Source organism: Colletes gigas, unplaced genomic scaffold, assembly GCF_013123115.1.
Source record: "Colletes gigas isolate AHSC1104 unplaced genomic scaffold, ASM1312311v1 Colletes_gigas_Sc00005, whole genome shotgun sequence".
Lineage (NCBI taxonomy): Eukaryota > Metazoa > Arthropoda > Insecta > Hymenoptera > Colletidae > Colletes > Colletes gigas.
This window is the reverse complement of record NW_025106634.1, coordinates 10,505,722-10,527,930: the sequence shown is the minus strand read 5'-3', so window position 1 is coordinate 10,527,930 and position 22,209 is coordinate 10,505,722. Positions and strand designations below refer to the sequence as shown.

Below are 22,209 nucleotides of genomic sequence, written 5' to 3'. Positions count from 1 at the left end.
TGATTTAATAAAGAAAATAAAAATATATAAATATTAATGTGGATGTTAATTTTTGTTAGAATTGTTTAAACGTGACGACCAATATTCCCTCTAAAATTTCTCGAGTAGCCTGCCATCTGTTATGGTGTCGTTTACGGATGTCGGATCAGTCGGATCAGTCGGATCAGTCGGATGGCAATATAACCACAGACGAGGTATACGAATAGACCTTTCACCTAATGGAATTTTTCGGCCCGAGTGAGTTTCTGGCCTCCCGGGACCCCCCATTACCATTTTCCTGTCACTCGCAACGTTATCGACAGATTTCGAAATTAACACAAGAGGAAGTGAGACGGAAAATAAAATTACATAAATTTTATTATTTTTTAACGGAATGAAAGCTGTATGGTCCAGAATTGGGCATCGATCGATTAATTTCATTGGAATAACCAATCGATCGAGATTATTTAAAGATTTCAAAATTATTAAAATACGTAAGGATCTCATTGATAAATACACCGGAAATCCTCTATTTTTTATTTTAAATTCTAATATATTATTTATTTGAAAACTAACTCGGCAACAAACGTATTTGCGACTCGAAATCAGTGTTATCAGACGAACAAGGTATGTGGAACTATAAGAAGAACGCAGCCATTAGCTCATATTATTTATTAATATAATTATTAATTACATAGTAAATAATATGACCCAGGTCTCACCGCGAGGAGGTTGCTGCGTATGGAGACCCGCCCTAGCCTCGCCCCAACCACCCTTCCTTTGGCGAGGAATTCGAATACCTATCCGATGGAGAAGCTATCGAAGAGTTAGAAACGAGCTAGAAAAGGAGCGTTCTTAAAAAAAACTGCCCGATCAAGAGACGAAGAACCTAACAATAGATGTCAATACCTACACGTGAGACGATACACATGTTTTCGAAAAACGAAATTTAAATGTGCAACTGCATGCACGAACTCCGACCGATCGACAGATCAAAAACCTAACAAAATGATACATGCGAGATAAACCAGCACATGTTTTCTAAAAACGAAATTGGAATGTGCAACTGCACGTACGAATCCTGACGTACCAAACGTATCAATGTGTACTTTATTCCTAATTGTTCCTTCTTAAATAAATACTTGCATTATGAGAGTGCCTAACAAGACACTCTCGTACAAAACGAAGAAAGGATTCCGAAGATCCAACCAGAAATGTGCAACTGCACGTATGGCACCTTGCATATTTCAATTCTAATATGTATCTTAATATTAATCATTCCCGCTTAAATTTACGCACACGTGTCGGTAATACTTAATAAACGGAAGGAGAACGCTTTTTTATCTTATAATCTATACGTATACATTTGTACTTATATTCGAACGCAATCTGTAGAAACATGAAGAAATACGAGGAAATATTTTCTTTTTGGTGTCTTCGTCGATCCCACGATGTTTTTCTAAAACATACACTCATATACAATAAATACATATAACCGACACGAAACAAAGAAATATGACAAGATATTTTCTTCTTAGTGTCTTGATCGATCCCACGATGTTTCCCTGAAACATAAATCAGACAATAAATAAAATTGTATGAAATATTTCTGTAAGAGCGATCAAGATGGAATCCGTGTACCATTTCCAATTCCATTCTCCGATGATTATGTATGTATATTCTGTAACAAGAACTTGTTCAAAGGATTAATAGCTGAAATGAAAATGTATTAATGAACACAGAAAAAAATAATTATAAAAGTGATATTATGTGGAATTGAATGAAAATTCGACTCGGTGTTAAGATAAATACGAAATAGATTGAAAATTTTATTCATTCGTTACCGTACATTTTATTTTTCGTTTCCTTTATGAAATAAACAATTTTTCAAGACGTATACATTGCAATAATTATATTTCACTGTATTCGAAACTAAATTAGGAGGTTCATAGAGAAAAAGCAATAGCAAACGAAAATGTCGATTCTACGCGGCAATTAACTTCTCAATATGAAATATCCAATTGCAATTTGCATACCCTTTTGATGCAAGCATTCTATTTTCCATCGATTAAAACAATGATCGCGAACAAACTTTCATTTATGCAAAGAATACAGAATATTTATAAAAAATTCGCTATTTATAAATAACAATTGGATCGCAAACGTTATTATATCCCGTAAAAATGACCAACTCTAAGAATGAATAATCATCAGTGATACATATATGTAGATATCTATATAGCAATCATAAATTCAATCTACAATAAAATTAATCATAATATAGAATTTTTAAATGCATCAGAAATCTGCGATGAAAATACATTCCCATATATTACAGATTTTAACACGTTACGAAGAATAAAACAATTGGTCTATTCGCAACAGTGCTTTAAAGCAGTATTTCTTTTGAGAATAAACTCATATAAGGAATAAACGTCCACTCGTCTAAAAATTCAAACAACCCGTGAGTGGACCAGTCTTTCTTTCGCAACGCTAATTTATAAAATAAAAAACTAATACGCGAATGGTGCTTGTTTATCGTAAAATGAACTATACAGACAGGGTTCCTTTATTAATTAAATCGCGTGCACCCATATTCAATCATTTAATCAGCTAATTTAGATAATAACGTTGAGCCTTCCGAGGCTTTGTAGAACAGCAGATTTTCTTCGTGATGATCTTGAGGCTCACAAGTGGCCAGCGTAAAATTTTGGGCATCGAATCGCAACTCTGATTAATAAAATCGCGATAAATCAAGATCGCAACGCTAATTTATAATAGGAAAAATTCCAAACGCGATTTCTAACGATAAAAGCAACCGCGAATGGTAATTATTCGCAACGCTACCCTGAAAAGTAAACGCGAAAAATAGTAATTCGCAACGCTAAGAACAAACCGATCGGTACGTTCGCAACGCTATTCTTAAATAACGATAAAAGCAATCGCGTATAGAATTCGCAACGCTACCCTGTAAAAGAAACGCGAAAAATAGGAATTCGCAACTCTACGAGCAAACGCGATTATTGTATATTCGCGACTCTATCTTTGATGGAAATATATTTATGTTTCGCAACGCTAATGCAAATCGCGTTGCCCAAAAACGCTGGATCAGGTGCTGGCGTGTTCGGTTGTAGCTTGAAACATACATGCACAAAATAAACTAACTACATCAAGTTACTTCTCGAACTACAATAGAGTGGCACATATGGGGATGAAGTTAGACGTTTTAAATATCGCAACACTACGGGGCAACAACGCGATAAATCAACAATCGCAACGCTAATTTATAATAGGAAAAATTCCAAACGCGACTCGTAAGAATAAAAGCAACCCGCGAATGGTAATTATTCGCAACGCTACCCTGAAAAGCAAACGCGAAAAATAGTAATTCGCAACTCTACGAGCAATCGCGTTTACTAAAAATTCGCAACGCTATTTTTAAAGCAAACGCCCGGTTCCTAGGTTTGCACAAAGACAATCGCGAATCGTATTTATTCGCAACACTGATATATCAACGCGATAAATATTTGTTCGCGACTCTACGAGCAAACGCGAACATTGTAAAATTATTCGCAACTCTAACTTTAATCAGGGGCTATTGGTACATGTACGCAGACATGTACTGGCCACAAAATAAACTAACTACTACTAGTACTACGATCGGGGTAGAATTTGGGCATTGAAAATATCGCAACGCTAAATAAAAAATCGCACGATTGATCAAGATCGCAACGCTAATTTATAACATGAAAATTACAAACGCGGTTGACATCCATTGTATATGTATATGTATAAAAGAGTAAAAAAGCAACGCGAATCGTGATTGTTCGCAACACTACCCTGAAAAGTAAACGCGAAAAATAGTATTTCGCAACTCTACGAGCAATCGCGTTTATTACTGATTCGCAACGCTATTTTTAAAGCAAACGTTTAGTGCCTATGTTTGAAATAAAAACAATCGCGAATGGTAATTATTCGCAACACTACCCTGAAAAGGAAACGCGAAAAATAAGAATTCGCAACTCTACAAGCAAACGCGATTATTGGATATTCGCAACTCTAAGTATATCATAACCGCGAGTTATGGGGAGGGATGGCTGGCATGTATGGTGCGCGATCATGTACCAACAGGTACATGCATACGCGAGCCAGACAGAAAAATAAACAAACTACAACTACGGACGAGTTAAGTGACAAAATAGTAATAATAGGAATGACTTTCCATTCTCATCCGAGGATGAAGATGAAAAGCCATTTGTTGTAGCCCACTCTTGAAACTGTTTGTCAGGGCCTCTTCGGCTCATCGAGAGCCTTTTCTTTCTTCGGCGGTCCTGCCGATGCTGCCTGAAACTTACGAAAGACCGGGCTCGAGATTTCGTGCGATACGTAGTCTTCCAACAATATACGAATCGTTGCAAGAGCATACGTGGGGTCATCTCGAGGGGGACGAGCGTTTCGAAAGGGACCTGATCACGACCGCGAGCGCGAGCGCGAGCGCGAGAGCGAGAGAGCGACTTTAAGAGTCGCGCGATTCGAGGAGTCGAAAATAAAGCCGAAACAAACAGCACAAGTGCAGCACCGTTTGAATCAGCAAGATTTCTCTACTCTCGAAATCGTAACTACAGGAACAGAACTGCCACGCGAAAACGCGCCTACCCGATCTATAACTAATGTGGACAGTCCTGCCCTGACCCTACCTACTTACGTTTAAACACACACACACCAGAGAATAAGTTACCTACCTACCTAACCCTATATTTAAAAAAATGCAAAACTCAGTCTCTCAAACAAACACTCCACGGTTCTCATTCGGAATGTCCGGGCGCGACCTAAACTAGAGAGGACTCCCCGGGGTTCCTCCGACACCCGGACACAATCTCATTCGTACTCTAAATGTACGTACCATTTCTGGAATCGACTGACAAAGCTAGTGACCATTGCGTACTTTTGTAAAACATTTTAATATATCTGATATAATCTTTATTAAAATATACTCTATATATGATCGTATAAGATTGAAAAGCTAAATGCATTATGCATTTTACAATATCATCGACGTGTATGCAATACGAACAATTGCCAAGTACATAAATACTAACTATAAGTTTGATATTATTATTACGATTGTTATGAATCTAATGTTAGAAAATTCTGTATCTGAATTGTAATGAACTTTTGAAACGATGCACTTCCTTCCACATCCTAACCACAAACACACATATGTGGACGGTACATCGTGCACGATACACCAGCATTGTCAGTCGCACGGATCAATTATTATTAGAAATGTTAGAAACTAAGTCATCGTGGCCCGTTGCCTTCGCTCGTGCAAATAACACTTGGGCATGTGCACGAACTTGGGCAACGAACACGGAAAAGTATCCTGAAAATCCTCGCTAGAACAACTGGTTATTAATAATTGACTAAACGGTATCTATTCTCAGTAAAAATGACTCGACTTGTTCTATGTAATACATATATCAACAACAGACTACGTTAATATCGAAAGATATTATTATTCAAGAAAAATTTCTGACTGAAATTTAATCGTGTAAAATGTAAGATTTTGATAAAGATTTCGTGATAAAATAATTTACTTTGCAAATTGAAATAAATTTGTTAAATTATTATTAAATGTATTTAATTAACCTTGGTCGATTCTGTCGTCAAAGTAAATTTTTTAAAAAATAAAATTAACATGCATGTCCGTTTGAGTTGAAAATCGACCAGTCGCGAAACGCGCCTTCTTGCACATAAAATACATGATATGATGTATTAATCGATAAAACGAATATTTAATAATATTTAATAATGTTGTAAGATATTCTACTGGATCATATGATCGATATAATGCTTTTGCATTATATTAATTCGTACTCTACTCAATTATATGTATAATTCGTATCAAGTTGTGTAACATTTATTGGTAACATTAAAAAACGCGAGTGCAAGAAGACCCTAGCCTGCACTAAAAAAATATAATTCATGGGTATTTTTCATACCCACGGTCACTTAACTCGTGAAAAATACCAAGTATACAACTGGTCACCCGTGTTGATTCGGATCTTTCATCCTACAACATGGTTGGGGACCAGAGGAACACAAATAGCATGCGACTCACTCATGATGAACTTGTACCTCTGGGATGACTGCATGATGATGTTGCTGCTGCCCAGTGGAAGTCATCAAAGCCCCCTGCATGGTCCTGCTATAAAGAATAAAAAAGCAATTATAATCCATTGTTGAAATTATAGAGATTCATAATTAAAAATTTTTAAGTATAAATTTATACTTACGTTGTTCGCTCGTGGTCCACCGCCCGATACCCCCCCGGGTACTGCTGCTGGTTCCCAGGATCACGTTCAGAAACTGTAAGAAAACTGTAAGAAAACAATTAGAATCTATCGTCAAAACTGTAGAGATTTTTAATTAAATATTTATATAAGTATAAATTTATACTTGCATCGTTTGCTCGTGGAGCATCGCGAAATAATCCTCTTCGGTGATGCACCGACTCTAATTCCGGTAACGAGGAGTTTAAATGTCAAATTGAAAAAATAATTAATTCGATTGGAAAGTATTAAGTTAGATTACCGCGACCGAAGATTGAAATCGGCGAACAAACGACTACTATTATCGCGATTGAGAAAACAAGGAGAGCCACGATGCTCTGTAAATAATTTTAATCTGCGTAAGAAACACTGCTTCTATTCTCGCGTTTGCCTAACACGTAAAACGACTGGGGTCACTTTGCCCCGAGAAACAAACTTGTTGCTACGCTCGATCACTGAATCTACCGGCCGCATTGCGCTCGGCCAACAAATTTCCTGGAAAGTAAAACAGCTGAAAAGAAAGGGACAGGAGACAAGAAACAAAACAAGCACATCTGTGCTTTGCCTATCGATTTTCTTTTTTCTTCTTACTAGAATTCGTCAACAGAAATACATACTGCTTTACTTTGCACCGCTGTATACATACATAGTTTATCCCGTACAAAATCAATGCCACGAAGGCGAAATATTCTCGATCGATGAGAATTTCAACGATAAAATATTATCTACGAAAACTAATTACGTACAAGTAATTATTCAATTTATAAATATTATATCACTAAATTTCATCGTTAGAGTTGTAAGCATGATTATATTTACTTTATCGAATGTTAGAATATCCCGTAAGATTTTTTAAATATTCCGTAATTTGCAAGAATTAAAGTTCGCTGGTTATTTATGCTCGAATAGCATATTCCAACTCCGCGGTTACTACGTTTACTGAAACTTGTATCGAAATATGTATGCAAATTGCAATTACAACGATTCATAAAGAAATCTAAACGATCGATTAAATAAATAACAGTCGGCAATATTTAATCGCGATCGGAATACAGTCTAATATAAACTATTCCAATGTATCGTTAATATACATATACCGACGCCATTTCTGAATATGTACTTCGATATACATACATACATACATACATACATACATATGTAAGTACGTATATCGAAGTGGATAAAAAGTTTGTCAAATTTATCTTAACAATGACCGATTAGAAAATTAGGATCATGCTTGCAACGAGTAAAAATATGTATGATAAAAATGTATAAATAATAATATGCATGTTAATTTTTGTTATAATTGTTTGAACGTTACCAATATACCCACAGAAATTTCTCGACTCGTCTGCCATCTGTTATGGTGTACTTTACGCGCCAATGAAACTTCCCATGGCGTCGAATTTCAATCAGAGACTGCAACAGAAATAAAATAGAAATTAAATCATAATTAAACAATGATTATTGATTATAACGAGGAAATAGGAAAAGGTTAGAAATACGTACTTACTTAGTTCGTTGGTCACGAAACGCCGACACGTCTTGATAGGTTTCAACGAGTCTTCTTAATTTCGAATTCCAATAGGAGACTGTAACAGAAACGAAATAACGATGCATTTTAAAGTACACGAACGATTATTAGAACGAAGCAATGGTTAAATCGAAACCGTATTGCAAGAGATCGTAAGTAGTAATACGCGAGTAGTAATAGTGGAAAGATCAACAGGTTAGATATACGCACCTCGGTCGCGGAACGCCGATACGTCTTGCTATGTTTATTTACAAAGTACGAATGATGGGTCGTCCCCGTCGTCCGCTGTGCTCGGCAACGCTCGTGAATTAGGCGGCGGGGTGGGGAAAGTTCCGATGTCTCACGAAGCTTGTACCTACATATTACGAAGCCGAGTGATGCCTGTTGGGATAGAGACCTCGGATAGACTGATTTTAGCAAATTATGTATTTACAACTTTAACTGGTGAAAGATACGCGAATAATTCGTACGCGACTACATAGTCTGTTTGCCTATCGCTGATTCAGTGAATGTTTCGACTGGCCGCTATCCATGAGAAGCGAACGGTAACGAGCACCTCGGAATTTTTAGGTCGGTATGGCAGTCAGTTTGGCCCTCGACACCATAACAGATGGCAGTCAACTCGACTTTGTTGGCCGTAGATCGCAATACAATACGTTGAAACAGCCAAGAAACACACACATTAATGTAAGTACACGAAGATTAGTTGTGTATTTTTAAATGGAAGATATTCGAGTATCGAGGGTCGTAGGGTATGTATATGTAATATATACCATATTACTTAATTAACGAAACCTTTGTAATTTGAATAGTTTTAATAGCGATTAATTGATGGACTGGACGATCGAACGTTTTACACGAGGAGAAAAAAAGGAAATGCAATTATTATCAAGGAGTTTATTCGTGTCGAAGATGGTCGAAATTTTGTGTGAAACAGTGTGGTGTTGACATTCGTAAGCGATCTATCTAATCGTGGGTCGAGTGAGAATACATATTCTCACAGTTGTACGTCCGTAATTGTCGCCGTTTGAAAAATCTTTAATACTGATCGTCGCAAGTGTTCATCAAGGGATGAAGAGAGACAGAGGCGCCAGAACAGCTGACAGTGTTCTCGATATAATCCTGGAAGTTGCTCTCGATCACCCACATGAGTCTCTTGTAACCGGGGATGACTGCGGTTGGCAGTCTGCAATCGCTGCCCTTTTGGACCAACAGGAAGTTGTCCATCACGAACGGAGTCTCTGTGTTCCACATGTAGATGTTCGCGTCGCCTAAATATCAACCAGAAACGTTTAAACGTTATTTTGTTCATTGAATGAAATGACTGGGTTGCTCTGCTCCCCAGTGTTTGCTTTCCCTACCTTTAATTCTGAAGAAGATCGCCGATCCGTTGTCGGTTCCCAGTAAGACGATTTTGTTTTTCTTCGTGCCAACCTCCGCTACGGATCCGTTTGCGTTTCCGGCTCTCAGGTTGGTAGCTCTGATGGCGAAGATTCGGTTAGAGCCCAGATAGGTGAAATAGAGTAGCTGCGTGCCGCAGCTTCTCCTGATTAGCGCCAAGTAGAGCGCGTCCTTCTTTTCAGCCCCGGAAGTGACTGCCCTCGGAAGCACCACGCGATACCCGCTATCAGCGGTGACGTTGTAAACGATTATGGCCCTGGTGCCGGCGTCGGAAACGTACACGTAAACCTGACCATCCTCCGCGTAGTCGACGGCCATGTATTGCAGGCGAGACGACGCATCCACCAACGCACTCAGATCGATCACCTTTACCACCTGTAATCACACCGCGCATTTCACCCCTTTTACCCATTATTAATACTATCGCACGTTCCACGGATCTAGAGAAATAAAAAGTTGAAAAAAAGCTCGATTGTTGCAGGAAATCGGGCCCGAAAGATCCCGAAATGTTAATTTTGAACCGTGCCGCGCCGGTTGTTGAATCGCAAACAGAACCGAATGAAATCACAGCGTACCTTTCCAGTCCTAGCGTTCACTCCGACCACTTTGGGGGGACATCTTCGCACAGGTTGCTCCAGAGTGTTAACGATGCCAACGTCAAGAACCCAGAGGATGTCTTGCATGTCCAGGACAATGTCGACGGCGCTCTGCAGAGCCTGGCAGTTCCCTTCTTCCTGGATCGCCCAGCAAGGGAACGGAGTCACCTTTGGCGAACAGTGTTTCGCCTTGATGGAAACGGAACCAAGAGTGAAGGGTACGCCAGGCTTGTAGCGTGGCATTGCCAGGATCACTTGATCCTTGTACACCTGTGCCCTGGTGGCGATCACATTCCTGGCAATGTAACGACCGCTGGTCTCGTAGATGTTCTTTGTACTCTGACAAGGCCAGTCCAGAGTCTGGCCCGACACCGTTATCGATAAATCTTGTAACGATTGTTCGTTATGGGCTAGCGCCATTTCTGCTCCCAAGAACGCCAAACAGACGGCCACGAGGAATCTTTTCATGTTGCTAAACGATTTCGTTATATTACTCCGCGTTAGACTTTTCGCAAAACAGTAACGGATCTTTCAAGACCGTTCAAAAAGACTACTGTACTTACGCGAGTTTTCGTCGTGAATGGACCAAGATGTTCGAACGTGCGAATTTTATATTCGACTTTATGCTTATATACACACGCGAATCGACAAATTCCATAACACCCTCGTCGAGCACGAGTTGTGTATTTATTAAATAACATCTTCTTCCGTGTGTCGCAATATTTACGGCCGGACAAGGCTGCACGGGACGTAGATGGCAACAAGGAAACGTATCTTGGTCAGGTGTTTACCAAATAATAAAACGTTGAGCAAGTTTTTGCATTCGAGACGTTGATTGATACAATTATTTCACCGACACGTACAGAATTGATTTACGGAAGTACTTACGGTAAATTACATATAATATCTGGAAGAAAAAAAGAAGAATCACAAGAATCGTAGAGACGTCTTATTTATTTTGTTTCGAACTCGCCAAGATAAATAATTACCCAATATTATTATTATTATTAATGGTACGAAATTGTCAAGTAGAAGGTGTAGAACGAATCTCAGGGATTTTCTCGGTCGTAGAAATGGTAACAGCAACGTTAAGAGACGGGACGCGGAACGGTTTCACGTTTCGACGGAACAATAAATATTTTGACAAACTTGACGCCTCTTTCGTAACGCCGGAGACGCAGAAGCTCGTATATAATTGGAGCGATCCTCAATATTTTTCAGAGTTCAGTCGATTTCGATCGACAACAACGACTTTACTCTTCGTAAAACTCTTACAAGATGATTTTAATGGGAAAGTTTCTATCCTTGTTGATGGTGACGATCGCCGTCGTTTCCGCTACAACAGACGATCATCGAGTCACTATCGTGAGAGAACCTGAGCATACCTCTAGCGTGAAATGGACCGGTGGATCGTTCGAGTGGCCATGCACCGCCACGAAAAACATGTTCAAGAACGGTGGACGTTACATCTCGAAGAACGTGATCGCCACAAGGGCCGTGATTAGCAAGGACGACGCCATTGTGGCTCTACCCAGGTATGCCTCGACTAACCGATTACGAAGATTCGATTTATCAAGTTGGTTTTTAACGTAGATTCAAGTCCGGAGTGCCAGCAACTTTGGCCAAAGTGTCTTTGAACGAGAAAGGCTGTGAAGCCAATCTGGTTCCTTATCCCTGCTGGTCCGTACAAGAAGAGGGAACCTGTAGCGCGTTGCAGAACGCGGTAGACCTTTATTTGGACCCCCAGAACATCCTTTGGGTCCTCGACACTGGAGTGGTGAACACTCTGGAGGAACCTGTACGCAAATGTCCGCCGAAAGTCGTTGCTCTGAACGTGAATACTGGAAAGGCAAGTGTATCGCGTATTCGTTTCGTCCCTAAACGACCCCCCCTTGGTTCGCCCTTGCATCCTTCTTCGACATCGACGAATGTTGCTCGTTGAACGCGAACATACCGCGCGCAATGTGAATTTCAAACGATCTTGCACCGAGCACCGAGCACCGAGCACCGAGCACCGCGAGCGCCGTGATCGTTAAAACCGTGAAACGTGAGCTACCGTTCCATTGTAAATTCCAGTTGTCCGGAAAAGAAACAAGCCAAAGTAAATACGAATTAACCAATCTCTCGACCTCTATTCTCCTTAAAAGACCTCATCTACTCCAGTCGGATAACGAATAGTTTCTTACGAACGTACATTCGATGCGATTTCGATTTGCCTGTGTCGCAACTTGGTTAGTTTTATTGAGAGAAAAGAGAGTGGAAATATTTTGAAAGAATAGGATTTGCAATCAGATACCCGAAACAAACTAATCGTGTAATCCGTTCAAATCGCAGAAATTACTCACGTCCCCCCTGATTTATGCCGCAGCTGGTGAAGACAGTGGAGCTGACTGGTCTAACAAGTCCGACGTCCCGTCTCCAATACGTGGTGTCGGACTACAGTCCGGACGGACGGGTGTTCATCTACGTGTCCGACGCTGCCACGCGAGCAATCCTAGTCTACGACGTGACTTCCGGCCGTGGTTATCGCGTTGTCTTGCCCCAAGCCATCGCCGCCGGCTGTACGCGAAGAGACGTTTTGTACCTCGGCCTTCTGCGACGTTCAGACGGAAGCACCTGCCTGGTCTTCACCTACTTGAGCGGAAGTCGCCTCTTCTCGATCCGTACCGAGCACTTGCGAAATGGTTCCGCAAATGGAAGGGTCCACGATCTTGGCCAGAAGCAAAGAAAAATGGTAATCTTGGGTACGGACAATGGCAGCGCCCTCTTCTTCCGCTACGAGGGCGAACCGGACGTGTACAGATGGGACGCGAGCACGTCGTTCGATTCGCGAAACTTCCAACTGGTATACACCAGCCAGGAGTGCTCACTCGCTACTCACGTTATTGCTGATTACAAGAGGAACAGGATGCGCGTGTTGGAGTCTAACTTTCCGGATTACATGCAGGGCACCGTTGGATGCGGCGCCAACCAAGCGCTTACAGTTATGTGATTGATTTACCATGATCGTTCCGCGATTCCGCTCCTCTCTTAACCGATTAAACGATCTTTCGAATAGAATTTATACTTGTTTCCCAATCCCCTTCTTCTCCAGTCCTCTTGGAATAGTTTATCAAAACGGTTCGATTCCGTTACACCGAATGGAAAATCAGATTAGCACGGAATTTTATGCGGAACCGCAGTTCTTTTCTTTCTACGCCAATGTGTCGGACCGGGTTTATAAATCAAGATGCAAATCGTTTCGTGATGTTGGCTATGTACCCTGTACAGGGGAACTTTGTCGGTGACAAAAAAATGGAACCTTTCTCTCTTACGATCACCCGTTCAGCGGCGTTCGATCGCGATTAGTTGGCTTTGCTCGTTGTGTATGTGAAACACTCCCGTTTCGATTCAGCCATCTATGACCCGATGTAATGCGAAACGAAGGAAAGAGCAGGCAGAATCGATGTTAATATACGTATAATAATCGGTGATTATGATCGATTCGTTGATCGTTATTCGTGGAAATGTAAAAAAGAATTAATTTTTACTTACGGCTGAGTGAAAAAAAAAGATAAAAAGAAGAGTCGTTGCTCGATATCCTTTGTTTAAAGCGAGCCTCGACTAGGCAAGGTTTCGTGAGTCTTTCGCAAATAAAAAGAAAACGTCCATCGGTATCATCGAACTATAGAAACCCCAGTCGCGTTTCTGCGAACCAAGTACTTATGTATGTACATATACAATACTTTCGATGAAAATTGATATTTAGTATCAAATTTGGTTCCCGGTTGAACGCGATCCAGATCGGTGAAAGCACAAGCGTATTTTGTTACGTCTCCGCTACCCATTCTCGTCACTCGTTATTTGCTTTTCGTATCAATTACCGTTGAAAAGAACCGGAACGCGTGAAACGCGGGTAATAAATCTGGAATGGAAATTGTGCATTTCATTGTGGGATCGGGAAGGTAATGACTCCGCCCTGTTCCGTTCCGCACAATTTTATTGTTGCTGTCGTACAACGACGTGACTCGTGGTGCGGGTTACGCTCGACTCTCTGGTACGATCATCGCCACCGTACCAAGAGGCCTTCAAAAACAAAAGACGGTCAGAGACGACGACAACGGCTTTTCGGCTCACGCGGCTCTGGTCGTCTCGTGTGCAACCATCGTCTCGTGTGCAACCATACATTGTAGCGGCTTCGAACGGCTAAGGCGTATGTGGTGCCTTGGCCGCCACACTACCCCCCTGCCAGTAATTGGCACAATTACGAAAAATTGACCGACTACATTACCACTACCATTTACTCTACTATATAAAATACGTTATCCTAACTAAGATTTACATTACAGTATTTGAACAGAGTTGAAAAAAAAAAAAGGAATTTACATGGAGTTTAATATATAATACGTAATACCTAAAAATACATGAAAGTACATAAAAGTGATGGATAAAAATAAATGGTATATGATACTTATTATAATAATGCGCAAGCCTTAAGTACTACCGCGTAATTTGAAATCGATCGGGAAAACGTACGCGTCTACCTGAACGCGTAACACGTTGCTGTATAACCGGCGCATTGTCAGGTACGTTTGTTTGTGTGACCGGCTGATTTTCTATGCTCACGGGATCCGGTCTGTTTTCTGCTAGCATATAAGCAGGCTTTAGCCTTTCAATTGATATATTTATTTCCTTACCTCTAATGTTTATTGTAAATGTTTTTTCGCCTCGGCGCACTACGGCGTATGGACCTTCATAAGCGGGTTGTAAAATAGTTTTGGCTGAATCTGTTCGGATGAAAACATGTGTTGAACTGCTAAGATCTTTGAAAACGAATGTACGATTAACGGAATGGCGTGATGCATTAGAGGGACTCAATTTAGAAAAATGGTTGCGTAGTCTATTAGTAAAATCGGAAGCATTTTCTGTGCCTTCCGCTGAATGCGAAGACAAGAACTCTCCCGGTAATCTTAATGGCTCGCCATAAACTAATTCCGCTGAGGTAGCGCCGAGGTCTTCTTTCCAGGCGGAACGAATACCGAGTAGAACCGTCGGAAGTATTTCTGTCCACCTGTCGGATCCGTGGCACCTTATAGCCGACTTGAGCTGTCGGTGAAAACGCTCTACCATCCCATTGGCCGCTGGGTGATACGCCGTTGTGCGAAGGCGTGTGGATCCAATTAAATTGTTCAGCGCAAAAAATAATTTGGATTCGAACTGCCTACCCTGATCGGTGGTAATCCGTACGGGAGCACCAAACCGCGCTACCCAACCGTCATAAAAGGTTCGAGCTACGGTTTGGGCCTCCTGATCGACCATGGGGAAGGCTTCCGGCCACCGCGTATATCTGTCTACACAGGTCAGACAATACCTGAAACCTTCGGACACCGGTAAAATTACTATGTCTAAATGAATGTGTTCGAATCGCGCAGAAGGTTTAACAAATGTAGCCAATGGTGCAGTCACATGACGGGGAATTTTTGATCTTTGGCACGGTATACAGCAACGTGTCCACGTGCGAACATCTCTTTTAATCGACGGCCAAACATAACGTTGCGTTATGAGCTTGATCGTCGCGTTAATACCTGGATGTGATAATACATGTAACATATTAAAAACTGCGCGTCGGAAAGGAGGGGTGACATAAGGTCTTACATTCTTAGTCGAAATATCGCAAAAAATTTCGGAAGACGTGCCAGGCAACGAGACTTTACGTAATCGCAGGCTAGATTCGCTATTCAACAACCGCTGCAACTCCTCATCCTGGGCTTGCGATTTTGCCAATTCTTCGAAATTAATCGAGTGGTTAACCGTTTCCACTCTGGACAGTGCATCGGCAACGACGTTGTCTTTACCGGAAATATGTTGAATATCTGTAGAGAATTGCGCAATGTAATCTAGGTATCGGAATTGTCGAGGAGAGCATTTATCTAATTTCTGTTTGAAAGCGAAAGTTATGGGTTTATGGTCTGTAAAAATCGTGAAATGTCTGCCTTCGAGCATATGTTTGAAATGTTTTATTGCTAAATAGATAGAAAGTAGTTCCCGGTCGTAAGCTGAATACTTCTTTTCGGCAGATCCTAATTTCTTAGAAAAGAATGCTAATGGTTGTCGTTCGTTGCCGACGTACTGATGTAAAACAGCTCCTACGGTGTAATCAGAAGCATCGCAGGTAACCGACAATGGAGCGTTGACCGCAGGATGAGAAAGCAGGGTTGCGTTTGCTAAACTATTTTTGGTATTTTCGAAAGCCTGACGCGCTTCCGAAGTCCAGGCTATCGGGGTCTTGCCCTTTAAATTGCCGGCTAGAAGGTCGTTCAAGGGTGCTTGAAAGCGAGCGGCATCTGGGATAAAACGGCGGTAAAAATTAAGCATTCCCAAGTACTGCCTCAAATCCTTCGCGTTTTTCGGAAGGGGAAATGACTTTATGGCTTGTACCTTGCCGGGCAAAGGTTGAGTGCCGCTTTCATTTACCCGATAGCCTAGAAATTTAACTTCTTCCTGTCCGAACGTGCATTTATTCGGATTAACAACAATGCCATAATCTTTTAATCGTTTAAATAATAATTCTAAATGGCGCAGGTGATCGGCTTGGGATTCTGAGGCGACCAAAATGTCGTCTATATACGCGTAACAAAAATCGAAACCGCGTAAAATTTCGTCGATAAAGCGCTGAAATGTTTGCGCGGCATTTCGTAACCCGAACGACATGTACGGGAATTCAAAAAGCCCAAACGGCGTTGTAATGGCCGTTTTTCCGACGTCTTCCGACGCAACCGGAATCTGATTATAAGCTCGGACGAGATCTATTGTGGAAAATACCTTTTTGCCACTCAGTTGTTGCGCAAAATCCTCAATGTGACGCACGGGGTATCGGTCGGGAATTGTCCGTGCGTTTAACGCTCTATAGTCACCGCAAGGCCTCCAAGCTTCTTCGCCCTTCTTCGGAACCATATGAAGGGGTGCTGACCACGCGCTCTTCGAAGGACAAGCGATGCCCATCTTCACCATCGCGTCGAACTCCTTCTGGGCAGCCCTGAGCCGGTCCGGTGCAAGCCGCCGCGGCTTGCTGGAAACGGGTGGTCCAGGGGTTGTCTCGATGTAATGCACCGTTTGGTGCGTAGTCCTCATCGGGGTGCCGCTAGGCCGTGTAAGTTCCGGCATCTGCATCAGGAGCTGGTGGTAAACGGTAGTCCCTGCTACTGTCTTCACCGACGGCGTTTCATCCTCGGCTCGTGTTCCGCGGACCGTTAACGACGTGGTCCGATCGACGAGGCGACGATTGCGGATGTCCACCATAAGATCGAAGTGATCGAGAAAGTCTACCCCGATTATGGGTTTTGTAACATCCGCAACCACGAATCGCCACACGAAATCCCGTCGTAGGCCGAGGTGCAGGTTTAACGACACTGTCCCGTAGGTGTTAATTACACTCCCATTCGCCGCCGCCAGCTGGTACTCCGATCTTTCTCGCAATCCGCCTAGCAGGCGGCGCGGAAAAAACGCACAAATCGGCCCCGGTATCCACTAAAAATTCCGTCTTCGAGCTGTTGTCTAAGATGAAGAGGCGGCGTGATGCTGGATTTGTGTCGCTGGCCGCCATCAACGACTCCCCAGGTCGTTTCCCTGATCCGTGGCGTTCCAATTGCACGGTGCAACGCACCTCTGCGCGGCCGGACCGAACCGCCAATGGTACCAGCATTTCCCTTGATGGTCCATTTGTCCTCCCGCGGGCCGCTCTCGCGATCGCGATAGAGATCGTCTGCGGTAGCGCGAGTTTGGATGATTTCGGTGGGTCCACCTGCGACGGGAAGATTGCCCCTGGTCCACCAAGGATTCACGGATGGCAGAAATTTCCTGCCTCAAGGAAAGAGCCAATTGTGACATCTTAATGTTTAACATGGCCTCGATGCTCGGGCCCGGCGGGGGTATTTGGCAGGATGCAGACACGCCCGTAATCGCGGCCTCCGTGACGTGTACCCGCGGTGTCATCGTATCCGCAACAGCGTCTGCCAACTCTGCCACCTTATCCAGCGGGGTGTCCCGCTGCGTGGCTAAAATCACCTGCATATTAGCAGGTAGTCGGCCCATCCAAAGCGTCCGCAATACACCGTCCGAAAAAGCCGTACCGGCCAATCCGCGCAGGTGACGAAGAAATTGGGACGGTTTTCTGTCCCCGATTTCCTCGTGTTCCAATAACCGCCGCGTTTTCTGTTCCTGCGACGCACTAAGCCGGCGAATGAACTCATTTTTTAGCGTCGTGTACGGATCCGTGGCCGGGGGATTCATGATAATGTCTCTTACTTCCGCGGCGTGTCGCGCACTTAACGCGCCGAGAATGTACCCGAATTTCGTGGTCTCCGACGTTACATTGGATACCTCAAAACTTCTCTCTACCATCGAAAACCACATCTCCGGGTCTCCCGGACAAAACTCGGGTATTCGTACAGCGACGCGATCAACTGCCAACGGCACACTCCCGGATGTCCCGCGTTAACGGTAGGGTCAGTCATTTTACCAGTCTTGGTCACAAAAGATTAATTTCACCGCACACACACACCGCGCCTACTATTTGTCAGACCGTGTCCTTTCCTTATGTTCTTAACACTATACACTTATTTCTCTACACTAACTAATATTGTCCGTATACAAAAAATGTCCAAATTTTCTTAAAAAAACTTTACTTGCGCGGCGAGATCACGTCGGGGTCACCAATGTGGGATCGGGAAGGTAATGACTCCGCCCTGTTCCGTTCCGCACAATTGTATAGTTGCTGTCGTACAACGACGTGACTCGTGGTGCGGGTTACGCTCGACTCTCTGGTACGATCATCGCCACCGTACCAAGAGGCCTTCAAAAACAAAAGACGGTCAGAGACGACGACAACGGCTTTTCGGCTCACGCGGCTCTGGTCGTCTCGTGTGCAACCATCGTCTCGTGTGCAACCATACATTGTAGCGGCTTCGAACGGCTAAGGCGTATGTGGTGCCTTGGCCGCCACATCATATACGCGTTAAAATCGAAACGTTGTTGTATACGTAATATTACCGCCTGTACGCGTAACTTAATCTCGATTAATAAATTTACGGTTTTAACGTATGCATTTATGCAGTCGCTCGCTCCTCGTCCTTCGAATTCGTTTCATTTTCTTTCGATATACATACGTATTTCTTTTCATCTCTGAAACGAATTAGAAGTTTTATGAGTCACTTATGCCAATTATGTGATATCCGAAGCTGGCTTTTTTCAATTACACGTGTGTGATAACCAACCGACCATGATCGTAATTTCGTATATGTAATTAGAGTTTTCCAAGTTTCGACGGGCGCTGTCGATACGTGACTTACGTTGGAAAAGGAAAACTGATTGGTGTAATACTTATGGCGGGAAGGTCGTGAGCGACCGACACGTTGATTTATGGCGATCGATTGGACGATCAAAGCGCTGCGCTGTTGAATTTTTAATTTTTTAAAAACAATTTTTATTCTCAGTTTCGATCGATCAATTTACTTGAATTTTGACTCGTTCGTCGATGCTGTATCGCTGTTTATACTGTGGCGGCCAAGGCACCACATACGCCTTAGCCGTTCGAAGCCGCTACAATGTATGGTTGCACACGAGACGATGGTTGCACACGAGACGATGGTTGCACACGAGACGACCAGAGCCGCGTGAGCCGAAAAGCCGTTGTCGTCGTCTCTGACCGTCTTTTGTTTTTGAAGGCCTCTTGGTACGGTGGCGATGATCGTACCAGAGAGTCGAGCGTAACCCGCACCACGAGTCACGTCGTTGTACGACAGCAACAATACAATTGTGCGGAACGGAACAGAGCGGAGTCATTATCTTCCCGATCCCACAATACAATAAATTTCCCCTTTCACTTATTCATCCACCAAGCATAAGTTTTATGAATAATGCAATGTCTGCTATGTCTTAAAAATATTTATAGTTTTACTATTTTATCTTGATCGTTTCTCGATAGATTACGCGTACCGTCGATTATGTAATTTACGGCTATCGTAACCGTAGAGAGCAACAAAATTAGCAACAAGTACGTTCCCGTTACTTTTACGCGCCAGTAGTTATCTCGAAATTCGTATCGGTCGTTAGTGTTTTCGAAGGCAGGTCGATTATTAAACATCCGGGGCACGTCTAATCGCCCGGAGACACTCTAAGAACGTATAAAAGTAAAAAAAGAAAGATCGAACCCGCGACAGGAATTGGAAATTGCGTATCGAGTCGGGCGCCCTAGTTAGCCTTCCACCAATCAGATTTCTAATTGACAGTCGATCGTTATAATTGCCCACGATTCTCTCTATTTCTGCCAGTCAAAAATTAAGAAAACATAATGCCTTTACCAACAGTCTAATTAATGGTACAAGTTAAAACTAGATGTATATTTTATGTTGTTGCGATCTAATTATGTATTCGCATAATCGTGAACCGAAAGAATAAATCAAACGAAAGATCTCCGACGCGACGGTATGCGATTATAGGCATCGGAATAAGGAAAGTTATTGAATTATTTCGATGTTATCGGCCAACACGGTTATCACGAGCGAATTCATTTCATAAAGTTGGCAGGACTCGATCAAGATTCCGGAAACCGTTATTGTTATGGTCTGCATAATCCGATCTAGCGTACAAAGTGGATACGCTGCACACTTGAATAATTATTCTACGGTGAAAAATAAAGAACGGGAAACGTATGCACGCACGCATGCCTTTGTCTCCTATCGGATTAATCGGATTTGCACGAGATCGAGGGCGCGAAAAACACCCTCGGTGAAAACAGCAGGACATTTAAGAATTTCTAATGACAAATTGCTAAGAAACGGTTTTACCTCGCGATTTTCAGCGTCGATAATCTGTCCACTCGATACTATTAGATTTACAGACGTTGATTGTGCTATTTTTATCGAAACCACCTGACAAGTAATATTTACGAGTTCTGTAACTTTAAGTATAGAATTCCGAAATTGTCAAATCGATCAATAGTTTTTTTATTCCACGGTGGAATATTATTTCACCTGGAATGTGTTTTTTTTTATCGCGTTTGGCAAGAAAATGTCCGATTGTGCGCCGTTGGAGGATCGACAGGATTATTATTTTCTAGTTTTCATCGACACCCCCGCAACTTTTCGATCGTAGGAGCGTGTAAGACTGTTTGCGTTGAACCGGCCTGTTGTACGAGACAATGCTGTGCAGCACGGTCGAGTGGTTGCACTCGAACTTTCCAAGCCGGACATGTATCTATGTAGGTACATGTACGCAATGCCGCGCCACGCCGCGCCACGCCGCACCACGCCGCACAACGGCGTTCCAGGCCCATAAAAAAAATCAATTCGGCACGAGAACACATCAATAGCTGAGAACTGCTTTACGTAATTCCTCCAGTTATCTTGCAATTCTTGCCAAGTTCCGAACACCACGCAATTATGCAACGCGGCAGCACTTAGGTGTGCTTAAAATCGTGACATTCGTGAAACTTTTTATTAGTTTCCTCCCACCTATAAAAAATTCCATAATTCCGTTAGTTTCCCTCCATTTTTCTCGGAAATATTCGATTGGGCAAAAACTACTCTCGAAATTCTCTGTAAGGTAATTCGGTTAAAAAATGTTGTCGCTAAAATTAGGCAGACTAGTTTCGGAAGATCGATCGTTGAAAACGGGAAACAGTGAGATTTCGTAGCATCCGGTATTTCGTGCGACTGCTCGCTATTCCCATGATAGTTCGAGTAGCCTAACTTGCGTAAGCCCAAAATGCTTTATTCTTCCATAGGTCATCTCGCCGTTGTATCAACGACGCGACGCGACGCGACGCGACGTGGGGAACTGTTGTGTAATTTACTTCGATCTCGATGCAAAAACAGACTCCCGGTGGACCTTATTCTCCATTTCTATGGCAGAGCCATATGGGTTCGCGACCCGGAACGTCCTTCAATTTTCTAATCTTCCACACCTGATTTATTCTCCAAGTACACGTCGAGACATACTTAACGAGCAAATGAACCGACGAATGCCGCGATTAAAATCAACACCGGTATCCCCCACACGCGTTTGGAAACCGGTACGCGAAGAAAATGGCAATTGTGCGGACCATGATTATGGTAAATGTTATGTAGCTGTCCTTGGTAAGTACCTAACCCCGATCGAAAGTCCCCGGAACTATACAGACCGCGCCCACTTCTTGCCAATACTCGTACGTTTTTGGTCCCTGGTCAACATTGTCGCTAGTTTTACAAACAAAACGTATCAATTATTTCAATTTTAATGAGATAATAGTTTAAATTCTTGTACATGATGGCCAGAAATGTCAGGCTCTGTGTTATAAATCGCTCTCGATGACTTGCGATGTGATCCATATCGAGAGCGCTACCGATTCCCT

At 42.6% G+C, this 22,209-nt stretch overlaps 2 protein-coding genes across 2 annotated transcripts; one reads left to right on the top strand and one right to left on the bottom strand.

The window, feature by feature from the left end:
- Positions 1-8,872: 8,872 nt before the first annotated feature.
- On the bottom strand, positions 8,873-10,310 carry LOC122395196 (major royal jelly protein 1). The gene is made up of 3 exons (XM_043392593.1): positions 9,822-10,310; positions 9,207-9,621; positions 8,873-9,116 (listed from the first exon to the last, which is right to left on the bottom strand). Exons 1-3 carry the CDS (start codon positions 10,308-10,310, stop codon positions 8,884-8,886), a joined length of 1,137 nt encoding a protein of 378 aa, XP_043248528.1. The 3' UTR covers positions 8,873-8,883.
- An 810-nt stretch (positions 10,311-11,120) lies between these two features.
- On the top strand, positions 11,121-12,834 carry LOC122395311 (protein yellow). Its single transcript, XM_043392753.1, has 3 exons — positions 11,121-11,377; positions 11,436-11,691; positions 12,211-12,834. The coding sequence occupies exons 1-3, from the start codon at positions 11,121-11,123 to the stop codon at positions 12,832-12,834; spliced, it is 1,137 nt and encodes a 378-aa protein (XP_043248688.1).
- The last annotated feature ends 9,375 nt before the right edge of the window (positions 12,835-22,209 follow it).

Excerpts from the sequence above, each read along its gene's own strand:
- LOC122395196 (XM_043392593.1), bottom strand. The coding sequence starts at position 10,310 with ATGAAAAGATTCCTCGTGGCCGTCTGTTTGGCGTTCTTGGGAGCAGAA. Across the intron at positions 9,622-9,821 it reads TGAACGCTAGGACTGGAAAG|GTGGTAAAGGTGATCGATCT; the intron begins GTACGCTGTGAT and ends GTGTGATTACAG. Across the intron at positions 9,117-9,206 it reads GATCTTCTTCAGAATTAAAG|GCGACGCGAACATCTACATG; the intron begins GTAGGGAAAGCA and ends GTTGATATTTAG.
- LOC122395311 (XM_043392753.1), top strand. The coding sequence starts at position 11,121 with ATGATTTTAATGGGAAAGTTTCTATCCTTGTTGATGGTGACGATCGCC. Across the intron at positions 11,378-11,435 it reads GCCATTGTGGCTCTACCCAG|ATTCAAGTCCGGAGTGCCAG; the intron begins GTATGCCTCGAC and ends TTTTTAACGTAG. Across the intron at positions 11,692-12,210 it reads TGAACGTGAATACTGGAAAG|CTGGTGAAGACAGTGGAGCT; the intron begins GCAAGTGTATCG and ends TTTATGCCGCAG.